Below are 15726 nucleotides of genomic sequence, written 5' to 3'. Positions count from 1 at the left end.
CGGTGACTCCCCTCCCCCACCCCCACTCCCACCGCCAAAGCTACCTACGCTAAATCTAGAACATCGTTAAGTTTTTTTTTTTTTTCTTCCTGAAAAAAGGCAAAAAAGACTTTACATTGCATCATACAGCAGATATCCTAAACTGGTCAAACTATCAGAGGAAACTGTCGGTGTGCAGCCTTACAAACGGTTTACCCTATTAAAAGTCCCCCCAGTCAGAAAATGTGTTTCACACGAGACAGTTCTCCCTTCTTGCACTCCGCTACCTTACACATTGTTATGTGGAAAAAAATCATTAAAAACACCTACTACATATTTAAAAAAGCCAAAATTTCAGCAACTTTTATTGACTACCTTTTAAAAGCCCTATGCTGCAGTTTTACAAGGCGTACTGGACCAGCCCATTTGGTCAAAGCATTCTACATCATCAGTTTGAACTAACTTTACTGAAACAGCTACAGCATCAAAAGAGTTAAGGCAAATTGGAATTCATAGAAAAGGATAAGACACGTCACACTACGTCGAAAGGAAAAATGGAAAGCTAAGGAGAGACATCGAGGGCAACACCGAGTCACAGCGACACACGCACCGCAAGCACAGAACACCATGGGCGGTGTGAGACAATCGGAGCTTCAGAAAGCCCATTTCATACAGCCAAAAAAAAAAAAAAAAAAAAAGACAAATTAAACACAAAATGAACAAAACCACAAAAATCCGGTCATGCACTTGGATAAGTCTTCGTGGTCTTTGTGCATACCCAGAAAATTGAAGTTTTCGTTTTCTCTCTCTCTTTTTTTTTTCTTTTTTGCATCATTATATTTGATAAAAATCTTTGATTTTTTTTGTTTTTTTTTGTTTTGTTTTTGTTTTTTACTAAAATAAACCTGTTCAGGGGAACAGCTACTAGATGAATTTAAGGGTTTTATGCACCTTATAGAACTTATAGCAAAAATAGTTTTAGTTGATTTCATTATAAATAACGTTTTCAAGAACCTGTGCAAAACTGTCAATAATTTCCTAAAGCACAATTGATCAGAAAAATCCATGATTGTTCAGCCTTCACACCCTTCTTCATGTAAGAACTCCCTTCGGTATATCTGCAAGAGAAAGATAAAAGACCCATGTCTTTGCTGACTCAATAAACACACCACAGGGCTTCGTCATCTTTCATTTGAAAGAGATTAAATGTTTGAACAAGATTGTGCTCATCCATGGTGAGACTGAGGGAGGGACATAAGCTGGGGATATGAGGGTCACTTTCAGTTCCTTGAGTCCCCCTTTCAAGTTTGGGACTTGCAGGATACTTTCTTCTCTCAGGCAGCCAGGGTCAACTCCACACCGCTCTCAAATGAAGGGTGATTTGAGGAGATCAACAACACATATTGTTACAAGACAGCCCAGAGAGTGGATCCCACATAGAGTTGCTTTTCTGAAATACGTGTGGTAAAGTGAAGTTAAAAATCTGTAAACCCAGTGAGAGTTGGTAATAGGACCTTTAGTTCTGAGGATGCTACTGATATGAATTCCTAGTCAAGATGTGGATGACCTTGTGAGACTTGATTAAGCAACAAATTAAGCTGTATCTCCTTAGTGAGTATTTAAGCGATATAAACAGGATGCTCCTATTATAGGATGATTTTGGAAATCAATGTTCTATGATGCTTTATATATTATGACTTTGGGGTAGAGGAAATACAGATTTGATTTCAATATAAAGCACTGGTCCTTATCCAGACAGTCTGTAAATTCATAAACACGTTAAATCTGTAGTTTTCTAGGCATCATTTGATCAAAGTGCCCCCGACTGCTTCTTAGGAGCCCTGCAGTTAGGGAAACTTTTCCCTCATACCTCACAGTTACTTATTGTGTTGAAAGGTATATGGAGAATGGTCATTAGATGCCTCCACAGCCACCTGCTGCTGGCTACTTGCTTCCTACAACAAAGCAGAACGCATGAGACACGTTAGCCATGCAACTGTAAGTCGGCTGCTGCGGCCCAAGTCCAAGGACATGCACCGTAATACAAACACCCTTCAAAGTGAATTTCTTCAAGTCAAACAGAGCTTCTAAGGCTAATCATTACCCTAATGCAGCTGAAATATGACAGAGCCCAAGAACCTCCCGTCTAAATGTTTAATGTAAATATTGATCAAAGAAATTTCTTGGCTCCATCTCCTGGGAGCTAGATACAGTATTTAAAATTCAGTATTTTCTGATTTTAGGGTCTGAGACACAGTGTGCAAATGCTGCATGTCATAGCCTCCCCCCCGCCCCCAAGCCATCCACCACACCTCACAATCAAACTTTCCAATATTTATATGCTGGAAAGTGTGACTCAACTCAGTACATGGAAGCAGGGCCTGTAACCTCAGCTACTTGAGAGGGGAAGCAGAGGGTGCAAGTTCACAGCCTGCCCGGCTTACAGAACGAGGTCATGATTTTAAAAGGGACTTGGACATAGCTCAATGGCAGAACATTTGCCTGGCATAAGAGAGGTCCTGGCTGTATCTCTCCTAAAATATCAGTAATAAAGCAAAAAGCCAGAGTACTTTGGATATTTTGTCTTGTCTCAGTTCACACCATGTCTGAAAGACCACAGGTCAGGCCTTGCTGAAGTAGTTACAGAGCACATTTTTGTTTTCCATTGTTATTTTCGCGTTATGGAGAACTGCACATGAAAACCTGTGGGTTCAGGCAGTTGTGACTCTTCAAAGATGTATGATCATGCAAATACTACAACCATAGTTCTCAAGAACCTTTGGGATCTGCTGAGTGGGTTTGATAACTGGACTGATAAACTTCCTTGGATTCTTGAGAATACTCTGCAAGACAATACTACACTTCCTGTCCATTCATAAATCAACGCCAGTCTTCTACAAATGCAATATATTCCAAGATAATTACCAAGAGTAGTTAGCTATAAAAAAGGGAGGTTGTTCCTCATGCTCGTTGTCATTTAGAGACACCAGTTTTTCTTTTTCCATTGTCTGAATTATGACCAGTGTCTTTCTGTAAGTCTTACCATTGGTTCAATCTTTAGGACTAGAATTACAAACTCCAATTTTATCTTAATGTGTATCATTTTGGGGGTAACAAGACAAAGTCTTGAAGATATGAGACGTGCTACAAGATTGCAAAGTTATTTGGGGGTGAGTATGGGCTACAATGTATCTGGATATTGCCATACTAATTTGCATAAAGAATATTTTACAGTTGGAAAATACTACATGTATACTCTTTCTAGACTCATTTCTTTAGCTATACAGCCGAAGCTGGCCTGAACTAATGGATCCTCTTGCTTTACCCTCTCTGGTGCTGGGATAACAGGCATGTTCTACTATGCCTTGATAAAATAGTTGACTCCCGATAGGTTTTTGTTGTTATCATACTGTTTCAATGACTCAGATGTAAAACTACCCATTGCCGCAATGGCTGCTTGGATGCTCTATACCAACCTCAACAGGAACCGCCGCTGTCTGCATGTGTGTATACTGTGGCAAATAGGCTCCTTGCATGGCTGACGTCGCAGGCATGTACTGGAAAGGAGAAGGTGATCAGGGTGTGCAGCAGCAAGCCATGCAACATTCAGATTTCTGGGTGGCGGGGGGTGTGGTCTGAGCTGGCTGTACAGTACTTGAAAGTCACAGAGAATAAATTTATATGGGTTCTCTTCAAAGCTTAATTAATGCACATGACTATGTCATTGGAAGGTCAAATAAAAAATACCATGTTTCTTTGAATTTACCAGGAAAAAAAGTGCCCATGTGAAGGCCATTAATGCTTCTCATCTACAGTAATTCAGTATCAACAAGGTGTCACAAAAATCTCTCAAGAGGCCATGTTATTTTCTGGCCACCCCCTGAGTTGACGCCTCATACTATCTGTGTAGGGAGAGACTTGAAGGGACTGTGAGCAGCCCCCTGCAGATGTGGCCTGGGAGCCCCACTTGGTCTAGTCCAGCAGTCTCATTTCCTAAAGCCAGGCAGCCTATTTCTGGGCTGTGTATTGTCCTGGATTCACTTTCATGAGAAGCTGTTGCTGGTTTGCAGAACAGGAGGGGAAGCACAGTGCCCTTTGCCCCTTTCAGACGCCACAAAACGCAGGCTGAGCTGAACGCTGCTGTCCGTCTTTTACAGTTGGCCTAGTACTGATTCAGCCTTCTAAGCTGACAGGTTCCTTGGACTGGAGAAAAGCAAGTCCTTAAAAAACCTGCAATTCAGTGCTGCAACACTGCATGAAGAAAAAATGGAACACTGCACGTCCTCTGCGACCTGTACCTTGGAACATGTAAAAACTAGCATGGGCATGCGTGGGTGCTATGTGGGTGAGGGAGATGTGTCCACAGATGAACTTACAGGTCATCAACTAATCAAGAATAACGTGAGTTCTATCTGACTTTGTGGAAGGCAATGCCAGATAGGGCGGGGGACTGGACGCAATCTTTGTCACCCTATCCCTAAGCCTATGCTTTCATTAGGGAAGACACAGGCTTCCTTAAATTCACTGTCTTTAATTTGCCACCTACTGTTCCGGTGCTGCCTAGTGACAGGTGACTCATTTGCTGGGCCAGAGGGCTGATCATAGAAGCAGGCTGTAGCGACATGGTGTGTTCCATTGAGGGAGTTAACACGGCACCCTGGGATGGGGAGAGGAGATGCAGATTGAGAGAGAATTAAGATTCTGCAGCTAAAATCTGCAAAGGAAAACCCTGTGCCAAGCAAACATAACCTCCTTCAAACTTACAAGAGATCTGGGAACAAGTACCCCAGATCTCCCAGATTGCTTTCCTGAAACTTTCATCAAGAGTTGAGAGGAAGTGGTGGTGCTATTTTATCCCGCTGAAATCCTGTGTTCTGCCTGCCCTAACTGAAAAGCCAGACAGGCCAGCAGAAAGGGCTGTGGCATCAGACAGACTGAGGATGACTGCCTTCTAGGGCTGCCAGATGTTGGGGAGGGGGAGAAACCACTTTGGCTTTCTACAGCCACAAAAAAAAAAAAAAAAAAAAAAAAAAAACCCAAACAACAACAAGAACAGCAGCAGATAGGTGATCAATATAACAGCTTCTTTTAACATGTTTTGCACGTAGTTATCTGGCTCGAGATTAAGTAGGTAGGACCAAGAGTACGTTCTTCATTTCTGGGAATTTTTCAGAACTTCCTGTCCCATGCCTAGGAAGCCAATCTTGGTAATTTCACTCCAGTTCCATGCTAACTTATTTTGCTTGGAAATTTTTTTTTTTGCCATCAACAACTGAATTAAATGTATATAAGAAAACATCACTCATATGATCTCTCTAACAGAACCAGCATTAGCAGCATCTAACTGGAAGCTAGATTCTGCATTAGAGAACACGAATAATTGCCTACCTTGAGGTCTTGTTTATAACTTAGTTTTTCTACTGGAAATGGTAACTGCCTTGCTGCCATCGATCTTAATGGCTAGATGATGCCATGCTGACTCTATAGCAACCACAATGGAATTGCTTGGACCTTTCTCTAAATTTCTTTACATAATCAATGGATTTCCACCATTCTTCTCATTTTTGCAATCATCTGTTATAGCACACTAGTATTCTGTTTTACTCCATAATTATGAACATGTATGTGGTTTGAGATCACTGTAGCTGGTTGCCCTGAAATGCACTGGCGTTCACTAATTATCAGATACCAGTTCAGGGCACAAGCAGGGGTTTCATACAGTTTGAATCTGGGTGGAGAACAGCAACACAGGTCTCCTCAAAGAGTTCAACTAAAAGATAGGCGGTCCTTGTCTCTAAATTCACGAAAAAAGGATACACTTCGTTTTTAAGGTACAACATCAAAAAGCACAGAGCAACAAAAACAATGCAAAGTCTAGACGGTGGGGAATGGGTTTCCTGATCCTTCCTCCTCATCTACAGGCACCCCTATATACTAAGGGGCCCCCAAGTGCACTGACTTCCACCTCCTCAAATGATACCATCAGGTATATCAGGACACAGACTGCCATGGGAATGTTTAGCTGCATGTCATGAACACGGGTGCAGGATGCGTAGACTTGCGGATGTGTGTGTATGTGTGCAGAAGAACAGGTACAAAAGACACATTTTATTTGTATCTGAATGGTTGTGGCAGCATTTCTTGTTCAGCACTTGGCTACTGACCGCTGCTATTTTACCCACATGGCCTCACAGTATAGTGTCCACCGTTGACGACTCATTACAGAAATTTCTGTCTCGTTTTAAAGCCAAGAGTTGAGTTCTTTTCCTAAACAAATGATCTGGCTTTTGTATTATAAATGTTGTCATGTCTCCTGCATGTAAGAATGCCGAATTTGCACTGGTTAACTAGAAACCGAAGGGCCAATCCTGTGGCCTTTTTGTGGCAAGTGTGTGGGTCACCAAGGTCATTCTTAGTGATCTGTGAGTTGGTTCTACACACTTGTTTTTAACTTTTGTCCCTATGGATTTTTTGTATGTATGAAAGGCATACAACTATGCAATAAGATCAAATATAATGTTTAAAAATAATATACGTTAATATAACCAATGTTGAAATTGATGAAGAAATCACATTTGCTATTAACAAGGAACGCACTGCTCTCTTAGGGCTTATCTTTCTATAGATGGGCTAGGAGACACTGATGAAGAGCCCTGCCTGGACCTGAACTTTATGTCTAAATCACCAAGAATATATTTTTTAAAAAGCCATTTTCTTTCCATACATTGTAAAATATTTAGTTATTCAACTAATGGTATCCTACCAAACTGGCTGAGTAGAAGACCTTGCCTCAAATAGGGTATATTTTTAAGTTCTTATATACAAATTAATGTCTACCAATAATTCATTTTAAGACAAAACTGACTTAAAGTTTCATAATAAGCTGGCCCATTTTCATACTCTATGTTTGGGTTTTTCTACCCCCACCCTCCATCTTTGGTAGAGGGGTTTTAACTCAACAGGCTACATACCACACATAGCTTACTCAGAGGACAGAAGATCATTAACACGAGACACTTACAGGATGCTGTAGGATGTAAGGTTGAGGTTGCATCCAAGAAGGACTTTGCACCTAGAAAAGGGAGGATTTTGAAAGAAACATTGATTTCTTCTGCAACAATAATCAAATTCTCTACAATTCTTTTTAATCGTGTTAAAAATCTACAGAAGGAAGATAAGGAGACAACACTATCAATGATTAAAATGGTTAAGGCAGTTGGAGCTCCTGACAAACTGGTCACTCTAAATTGAGATGGAACGATCATTCGGAACCAATGTCAGTTTGCCCACTCAGTATGGAGTTACTAAGCATTAGGGGCCAAGGAGCAGAAGGCATGGATGGGCTTCACCCTTGAGAAAGACACTGTCTAAGGAAAGGAAATAAAAATATACACAATCCAAATTAGTGACGTGTTATAATCAAGGTATGAACTACGTTTTAGGAATACTGATGAATGAGGATTAATCGTAGAACGTTTCATTAGAAACTAACCCTCCAAGCACATACTATTTATGAAGAAAAACCAAATGCAATCTCTTTGATAATGAGGAAAACAAGTTGAGGAATTTTGTGTAGTCCTCAACAATTTCTAGTTAGAGAGGAAAAGAATGTCTGAAATGTCAGACCTAGGATATTAAATGGGAGGTAACCAGATCTTGACATCAACGGTTAAGTTAAAAGGGCATCCACACAGCCACCTCTGAACTGAGAAAGCAGATGAAGGGAACAAACACCCTGCCCAGGAGGAGTCTGCTTTCTCGATGCCCATGGCTTTTCAAGGTCTACGGAATTGTCAGGAAACATTCCGTTTTCCAGGTCACATCAGAACCCTCCTGCATCCTGTCCCTGAGTGTTAACTTCAGAGATTCTACAGAGAGAACACGGGGAAGAGTCATGGGAGAGAATGGAGCGCCATTTACCTTGACAGCAGAGCCCCGATACTTGCTTTCTCTGGTTTCCTTTGCCACCTAAGGCAGACCAAAGTTAAGTGCTTCTGCCTTGTTAACATTGCAGTTATCTGGACTGCAGCCTTTCCCACTGGGGGACCGCTGCTTTCGCGCGGGTGCTACCTTCTCAACTCCAACGTGAGTGTGGGCCCTTACAGACACAGCACGAGAGGCGAGCAGCTCCCTGGAAACCCCGATCCGGGCCAGATGTCCCCCACTTTTTTATGCTTCTATGGTCCTAACTGCCTATGCACTCAAGAGTATTATAGGGTTAGGGAGCTGTGACATCTAATGCCATGTTTTTACCTCAGCATCGAAAGCAGCCACTGTCAGTTACTATTCCTCAATGCTCCCTAATTATGAAATGGGAATAATAATCTATTACCTTTTTACCACTGGTTCTTTGAAAACCTGAAATAAAAAGAACCCCATCCCAAACTAACTATACACAAACAACATTGTTGCAAACACCTTAAAGGGACCTCGGATTACTTGGGAGCACATCCACTGACCTCTGCTGGGCACTTAAGGATATAAGGATAGGCACCCACCATCTGAGAGGTTATGCCACACTAAGCGTCAGGCAAAAAGAAAAAATTCTACATGGGTCTTACAAAATTACAGAATTCCCAAAGAAGGAAATGAGGCCTTGAAATATTAGGCTATCTGCAGCTAGCAATGTCCTGTTGGTTCCCAACACTGATCTGATTTTTTATTCTATCAAACGGCTGACAGGCGATCTGCTCTGAAGGGGAAATCAGTGGTAGAGAGATGGAGTAAGAGCTGAAAAGTCTATAGCAACATGATAATTGATAGTCTTTTGTGTGCTGTAGAGTGAGCTCACACGTGCCCTTATTTTTAGCGATACAGACATGAAGGATCGCCATTTTCGGATCATCAGAGACAACATCTTAATGTCAGCTGTAAATGCTGCTTATGAAGGGAGATGTACTTCAACCACCTGCTCTCGCTGGGAGACAAGGAACGGACTGGCATCATAACTCCTCAGCAGCCGAAGAGACTTAAATAAGTGACTACCACATCCAGATGACTGACATCAGAGTTAATAACTCAGGAAGGGTAAAGGAAAGAAAAGGTATGGAGATTGGGGGGGGGGGGCGGGGAAACACCCTAAAGGCTAACAGTGGCAGACACTGCTATGAGACTCTGCTTCTGGTATACAGCCTTCTCTTTTTATATGTTATTTTCATAGATTTTCAGCAGAGCCAACTTTGATATTACCTTATACTAAGGATTACTGAAAAAGTGCTTAATACATTAATATGTACAATGCTGCTGCTGCTAGCTCACACTTACTGAATATTAATGCTATGCCAGTCCTGGGTGGAGCTTTCATTATTTTCATTATTTTCATTAGTGCTCAGAACTCTCTCAAGCTTGTAAGGGAGAAACTATGATCCCCATTTTAAAGATGAGGAAACTGAGGCTTATTGCTATCAACTAGCACATCAGCTAGATCAGATGCTGTAGTCCCCCGACCCCAGACATCAGGACTACAACATCTAACTCAGTATCACAAACAAGAACACCTGAGGTTTAGTCACACCAGATCCCAGCAGTCAACAGAAGAGAACTCCCTCCCTCCCCCCCCCCCCCCCCCCCCCGCAGGTCAGTGCTTGAACTCAGTAACAACGCTGACTGGACCCAGGCAGGAACCTGTCGTGGGGAAGAGAAAGGTGCATGTGCCTCGCTAGCCCTGGAATACCATCAGATCAGTGTGGGACAGGGAGCTTAATGAGGGCTCATTCCTCAGCCGGGAACACAGTTGAAGGTAAAGCCGCCTCACAAAAACAATGAGACGGGAGCTAATTAATGGCCTCTTGCTTCTTGGTGGGGGGAAGGACCTCAAATCTCGACTGCACCAGTTAATGTCACCTAATAGAGACAATCCTGTGTTAGCAGTTTTTAACTGTCTTTTTTAAAAATCGCTTCCTGCTTGTGAATAAACGAAGACAGGAGCATGCATCCGCTCGCCAGTCTGTGATTCTCCTAAGTTTCCATTCCTGGGACACATGATGGGGGAAGGACCCGGATTCATCCCAATTCAAGAACCATGTGATGATCCCAAGCATTTCCCTGCTCTCCACTCCCCTACAAAGAGGAGCAAATCGCTACGCCAAATAGAAGGCAGCTTATTACAAACTAGGGAGTGAAGCTGCATAAAATTTGACTCAGATTTCATCTTTAAAACTGTTCAGCATTTGAAGACACATGAGAATGCAGCAGAGATACAAGGTGCGCTGCTGTCGGGCCCTGGGGTACAAACCTGGTAGGCAGACACAGGAGATGCAATATAGGGTGTAAGAGAAGTTTGACTGATCATTCGGTTTGTGGCAATACTGTATGGTGAAGGGTAAAATCTAGAACAAACACAAAAGCCTTTATTAAGTAATCCTTCCAAGAAATCATTCACGGAACAATGTCTGACACTTTCACCTTCACCGTCCCTCACGCCACAATGCATTGATCCTAGTGACATACCCGTTATGGAGAGCAGCCGTAGTTGGGTCATACGTGAGTGTCATTCCAGCCTAGAGGAAGCAGAAGGAAACGTGAAAATCCATCCAGAAAGGCACGATTTGGAAACTGTGCCTTATAGAGTCCTTGTAGCATACAATGGCAACAGTCACGTTGGATAAAATCGCAAGTTTCTGTTAGCCAAGCATGCTGACGAACTCTGTGAGAATTGAGTTCCACTGTGCTGCCCCACACGGCAGCTATTACCACAAGGAGCTACTGAAAATTAAATAGAAAGCAAATCCCTCCAGGAATAGAACCAGACATCACATGCGCCTAGGGTCACACGTGGCTGTCACTGGACAGCACAGGTTCAAAACATTTTCTTCACACATTCTGGGTTCTTTATGATCTTTTAAAACATAAACAAATTTACTGAGCTACAAGGAAGAGGAAGCCCAAATGCTGCATTAAGAAATTGAAGATCTTTTTTTTTAAAGGATGCTTCAAAAGATTGTTTGCCTGTCTGTTTGCTTTTGAGAGAGAGAGAGAGAGAGAGAGAGAGAGAGAGAGAGAGAGAGAGAGAGAGAGAGAGAGAGAGAGAGAAACTGTGTGGGAGGTGGGGGAGGGAAAAGCATGATCAGAATATTTTGTATGACACAATTATTTTTTTTCAGTAAGAAAACAACCCAAAATATAAAGGTCAATTCTTGGTGACAAATATACTATTTATTTAATGTTGAGGACATTAAGATTCCTGACTACGATGAATGGAAACCTACTGAAAAAGCTGAACCTCCACACTCAAACACCTTCATAGTCATCGTTTTACCGAAGCACAGTGTAGCTCTTTCCCATCGTCCACCCGTCCACCGGGGAAGGCACACTCAGTACTCCTGCACCAGAGACAGCTGCGGTCCGACAGCCTTTGCGTGACAAGGCACCAACAGGGAGGTTTAGTATGGACTGCTTCAGAAGTGTGGCAGTCCGGTCAAGATGCCCCTGTAGGGCTGGCTTTCCATGGGTGTTCAGGATGGCACAGCCACACTCAAGTTTCAAGAAAGGACTTACAAGTCTCACCTCTCCTTCTCTGTGCCAGGGCCGCCCATTAGGGATGTACTTGTTTGGGTTCTGCCTCTTCTTCTGTCCTCCGTCTGCAAACTTGCAGAGTAACGGTTCTGTAGGAGCTGTGGGCACAGGAAGCTGATGTGAGCGCACAATTCTAAGCATGTCTGACAACATGGATGGGGGTTTATGTTTCAGCAGGAGAGCGCTGTTGGTGCCGAGAAGGAACACTTTGAAGGTAAAATCTCAGGCCCTACGACTCCATGGAGGAACAGCAGCACTGGCTGATGTCTCTAAACTGGAGAGTCATGGAGAAGCCACCACTAAACACTGCAGCGCTGTGACTCTCTCAACCCCGGGCCCTCTAGAGTTCCACCACTGGAGAGTCAGCAGACAGCCCCCCAGAGGGACCCGGAACACTCCCCCAGCTTCCCAGACAGTGCTCTGCTCCTGGCAGAAGTAAGCCCGTGTCCTGTCAATCACACCATGCTTCTGTTACAGTTGTGTAGCTGTTCATGAGTGTGGTGACTGTCTGTCTTCCTCCCCGTCTGTTCCTTCATTACCATGTCCCCGGTGCCTGCAATACGGCCACACTGCAGGCATGGATAAATATGGATGGGTCTCATTTGTACCAAAGAAAGCTGCAGGGGCTGGAGAGACGACTCAGTGGTTAAGGACAGTTGCTGCTCTCGCAAAGAACCTGACTTTGGTTCCCAGCAGCACCTATCAGGCATCTTAAAACCACTTCTATGCAAATTCAGGTGCAGGAGAGCCAATGCCCTTTTCTGGCCTGTGAAGACACACATATGCACGCGAGCACACGTATGTGCACACACACACGAACGAAATACTGAAGTTACAAGCACCTGCCCTTTCTATCGAAAGGTTCTGCCATGTCTCAAATCTTCCCATAGAGTTGTTTTTACCATCCATGATCCAAAGAAGCATCCAAGAAATGAATGTTCAAAAACAAAACAAAACACAAAAACCCTCACTGAAAATGAGAGGCGGGTGGCACAACAGGCCATCCATGGTTTCCCCTCCACTTGCCTTTCTGTGACAGACAAACCAGCGCGGTCCTGGAGTTGTGTGTTTTCCTGTATGTGTCTAGTTACTGCAATAAAGGGTCTCACACCTTCCTGTCTGGCTCCCGCACTCAGTTCTTTGTCTCCCGGAGAATCACGACTACTCCTTTCAAGTTCTCTTTCAAAGTTAAATAACCATGAAGAGAAAAACATCACTTGTGGGGAATTTGCTCCTTTTCCCTTTGCCTCTCATTATCCTAATTCAGCTCTTATTTTATATCACTGCTACCCACCCACTAATGACAGGGTAGGAGCAAGACCGTCTCTTACCACTTACAACACAACACACACACAACACAAGCTGCAATCCCTTCCCAGGGTCTGGCACTCCTGCATGTGTCCCTGGGCTGCCCACTTCTAAGTGGATGCGTTATGGTGTGGATGTAAGTCATCCTCCCCTGGTGCAAGCTCAGCCTGCAATGCTCCAAGGTAGGGAGGGCCTGGCACGAGGCCCTTATGTCACTGGGGCCATGTCCTCAGAAGTAGTGAAGGTGGTTCTCCTGAGCTCTCAAGGTTTCCCAAGAGTGAGTCCCTCCCTTTTTCCCTACTGCCATGTGGTCCTCACTGGAGTTGAGCTGATGCTGACACCAGGCCCTGTAACTTTCTGAACTATGACCTAAATAAACCCCTTATTTATATAAAGCCACTCAGCTTCAGGTATTTTGTTACGGTAATGAAACAGGATGGGAAAGCTAATAATGAAACCGTTAGGTGCCTGATGAAGATCTCCTGTATGCTCTTATTTATCTCCTGATTCTAACTCCCCCACCCTAGACTTTCATGAAGGAAGAATCCCATTTAAGACAAACTGAGCACGAAGGAAGATGGATGGGCAGAGGTCAAAGGTCCCCAATGTAAGTAAACTATACAACTTGTCCAACCGATACAAGGTTATGTTTTTTTGGAAATTCTGCCTAATATCCACAGAAGGTAAACACTTTCACACAGCGGATCAGGACAACTTTGTAATAATGACCAAGGGTCCTTCTAATTCCACAACTGGACAGGCATGGGACAGATGGGAACCCAGGCTGAGAATAAGGCATCCTAGCAAAAGCAGCAGATAAAAGACACGCCCTCCTGAGTGGAGGGACTTACCACCTCTGACGTTCCCTTAAGTTACCCGCTTTTGTAGGCAATCAGAAAGTGGCTTCTTAAACTCCAATTAAAGCCAGCCCCTCCCAGGTCCCAATGTGAGGGACCTTGTGTGCAGGACCAGAAGGGGCTATGGTGTTGCAAGCTGATCCAGCTGATGACTAAGGACAAAACAAGAGCTTAGCTGAGACAAGCAAAATCCACTGTGCAGAGCCCACTGCTGCTTCAGGTTGGACGACTGAGTTTTATATGCTCCCCTAGGGTCAGGATGAGCAGGAGGTAACCCGAGGGGCTGGACCTCTGCCCATGCTCACAGTGAGGAGGCTTTAGAAAAACCAAGTCTGGGTTTACTTGGTTTGTCAGAAACGCAAACTAGTTTTTTGCATTAGCATAAAATTCTCACACAGAGCAAAGGCAACCAGGCGGGGCTCACTCTAAAGTGCATCTCTAGGTAAGTGGCTAGGCAGCAAAACCCTTAACATATGTTTAGTGACCAATGCACTATCTGGGGATAACGTGTTTCCCAGGCATGTTTATTCATCTGGATTCTGCCCTGTCAGAAAGAAATCCTAGACGCCAGCAACCGTATGGTGTGGAGGTAAAGGTCCGGAGAGGGATGGCATATTTGTAAATACACCATTTACCATGAAACGAACCGAATGGGAGAAGTTCTTTTTCAAAGTGAATTCTATTTACTATGCTATTCTGTGCTGTCATTAAGATTTTTCCCCCTAAAAGTGAACACTCAGTAGATTAAGCAGTGTGTGCACCAGAGTGTCCATCTTAAGCAAAGAGTTTCCTACTTTAAAGAACTGTAAGCAGTTAGAGATGGCATGTTTGTGGGACAGCTGCCAGCTCCCCATTCAGCAAAGCCAGACTGCCTCGCACTCCGTGGGAAATAGCAAAAATTCCAGCACCTTCTTTCCCCTATCAAAATTCTCTTGGGTCTACTTAGCCCAGTATCTGCGAAGTGTCAGGTCCGCAAGAGCAAGATGTTTAGTAGAGTAGTCTGTAAGTCAGAGGTGCGTGAGATCAGAGTGGACGAGAATGGGCCCTAGCGTATGTTTAGTCATCAATAGGACGGAACACACATGTGCTTTAATAAAAACATTCCATCGAAACAAATACAGATGCAGGAACAGCTGTCATTCTTTCCTGACACTGTTCCACCGACCTGGGGTGCATTGGTAAGAAAGAGACCATGCTCGCAAGCTCTTAATGCCTTACTGACCATAAAGACCACCCAGTTGCTTTAGGAAAAGCAAGCCACACAACATTAGGGAATTTCCTGGTGTCTTTAGCCACAAAGGGTTTAATTCACTGTAACTGACAGTTGTCTTGACACTGTGCAACAGTTGGAGGAATGTGGGAACATAAGAAGAGGGCCAGAATTTTGTATTTTGTTTGTGTGCATGCAAGTCTGGCAGGCGGCCTTACTTCGTGAGCCTCTCCTGTGCTTCTACTATACTGGTCCTTGGGAGATGCAAGCACAGGTTCCAGGCTAAAGAAGTAGGAATTCCTGTGTGATGTCAGCTTGCTCTACAGCAGGGACCCTTCAGGCAGCCTCCTTTGTCTTTTAGAAAGGAGATACTGAGGCACACACAAAAAAAGCATTCACATTAAAGTTATAATGTGGTACCTCAGATTTTTTACAAAGCTAAGAACATATTATATGTCATGGCCCCAGCTAGGGTTTCCCAATGTCAATATAAAAACAGATTGGCAGAATGATGGGCAACACAGAACTGAGTATTCAAACATGGACTTTTTTTTTTTTGAGACAGGGTCTCACTATGTAGCCTTGGATGGCTTGAAACTTGCTATGTATGCTATAGTGGTCTTAAACTCAAAGAGATCCACTTGCTTCTGCCTCAAGCGCATGTACCACCATGCCCAGTTTGACCTCCTCCATTTAGCCTTCTAGAAGCTAGTCTGCATGTGTTACAGCTAAGATGACGTCATTATTCACTTAGAGCTTATCTTCAGGGGCTTTCCTACCTCTTTAGTTTTCCTTTTACTGGAGAGGATGTGAGCTGGGTTCTAACTGGCTCCGCCAATGACTCAAGACCAGCAGATC

General features: G+C 43.6%; 1 protein-coding gene across 9 annotated transcripts in view; it reads right to left on the bottom strand.

Moving 5' to 3' along the window:
- Positions 1-315: 315 nt before the first annotated feature.
- The window catches only part of Rbms1 (RNA binding motif single stranded interacting protein 1), a 212816-nt gene continuing 197405 nt past the window's right edge, over positions 316-15726 (bottom strand). For 4 of the 9 annotated variants that reach the window (XM_038336649.1, XM_038336648.1, XM_038336650.1 and 1 more), the window contains exons 7-15: positions 11476-11591; positions 10429-10478; positions 10214-10307; positions 7900-7947; positions 7001-7051; positions 4526-4636; positions 3456-3536; positions 1850-1934; positions 316-1097 (exon numbers count right to left, since the gene is read on the bottom strand). In XM_038336649.1, coding sequence (XP_038192577.1) covers positions 1857-1934; positions 3456-3536; positions 4526-4636; positions 7001-7051; positions 7900-7947; positions 10214-10307; positions 10429-10478; positions 11476-11591 — 629 coding nt within the window. In that variant the 3' untranslated portion in view covers positions 316-1097; positions 1850-1856. The remainder of the gene's footprint in view (positions 1098-1849; positions 1935-3455; positions 3537-4525; positions 4637-7000; positions 7052-7899; positions 7948-10213; positions 10308-10428; positions 10479-11475; positions 11592-15726) is intronic. The other 5 variants (XM_038336651.1, XM_038336653.1, XM_038336655.1 and 2 more) reach the window with 3 other exon arrangements.

The sequence above is a fragment of the Arvicola amphibius genome, chromosome 7 (genome assembly GCF_903992535.2).
Source record: "Arvicola amphibius chromosome 7, mArvAmp1.2, whole genome shotgun sequence".
NCBI classification, from domain to species: domain Eukaryota; kingdom Metazoa; phylum Chordata; class Mammalia; order Rodentia; family Cricetidae; genus Arvicola; species Arvicola amphibius.
Note: the sequence above shows the minus strand (reverse complement) of the source record. Positions and strands in the feature narration are given on the sequence as shown.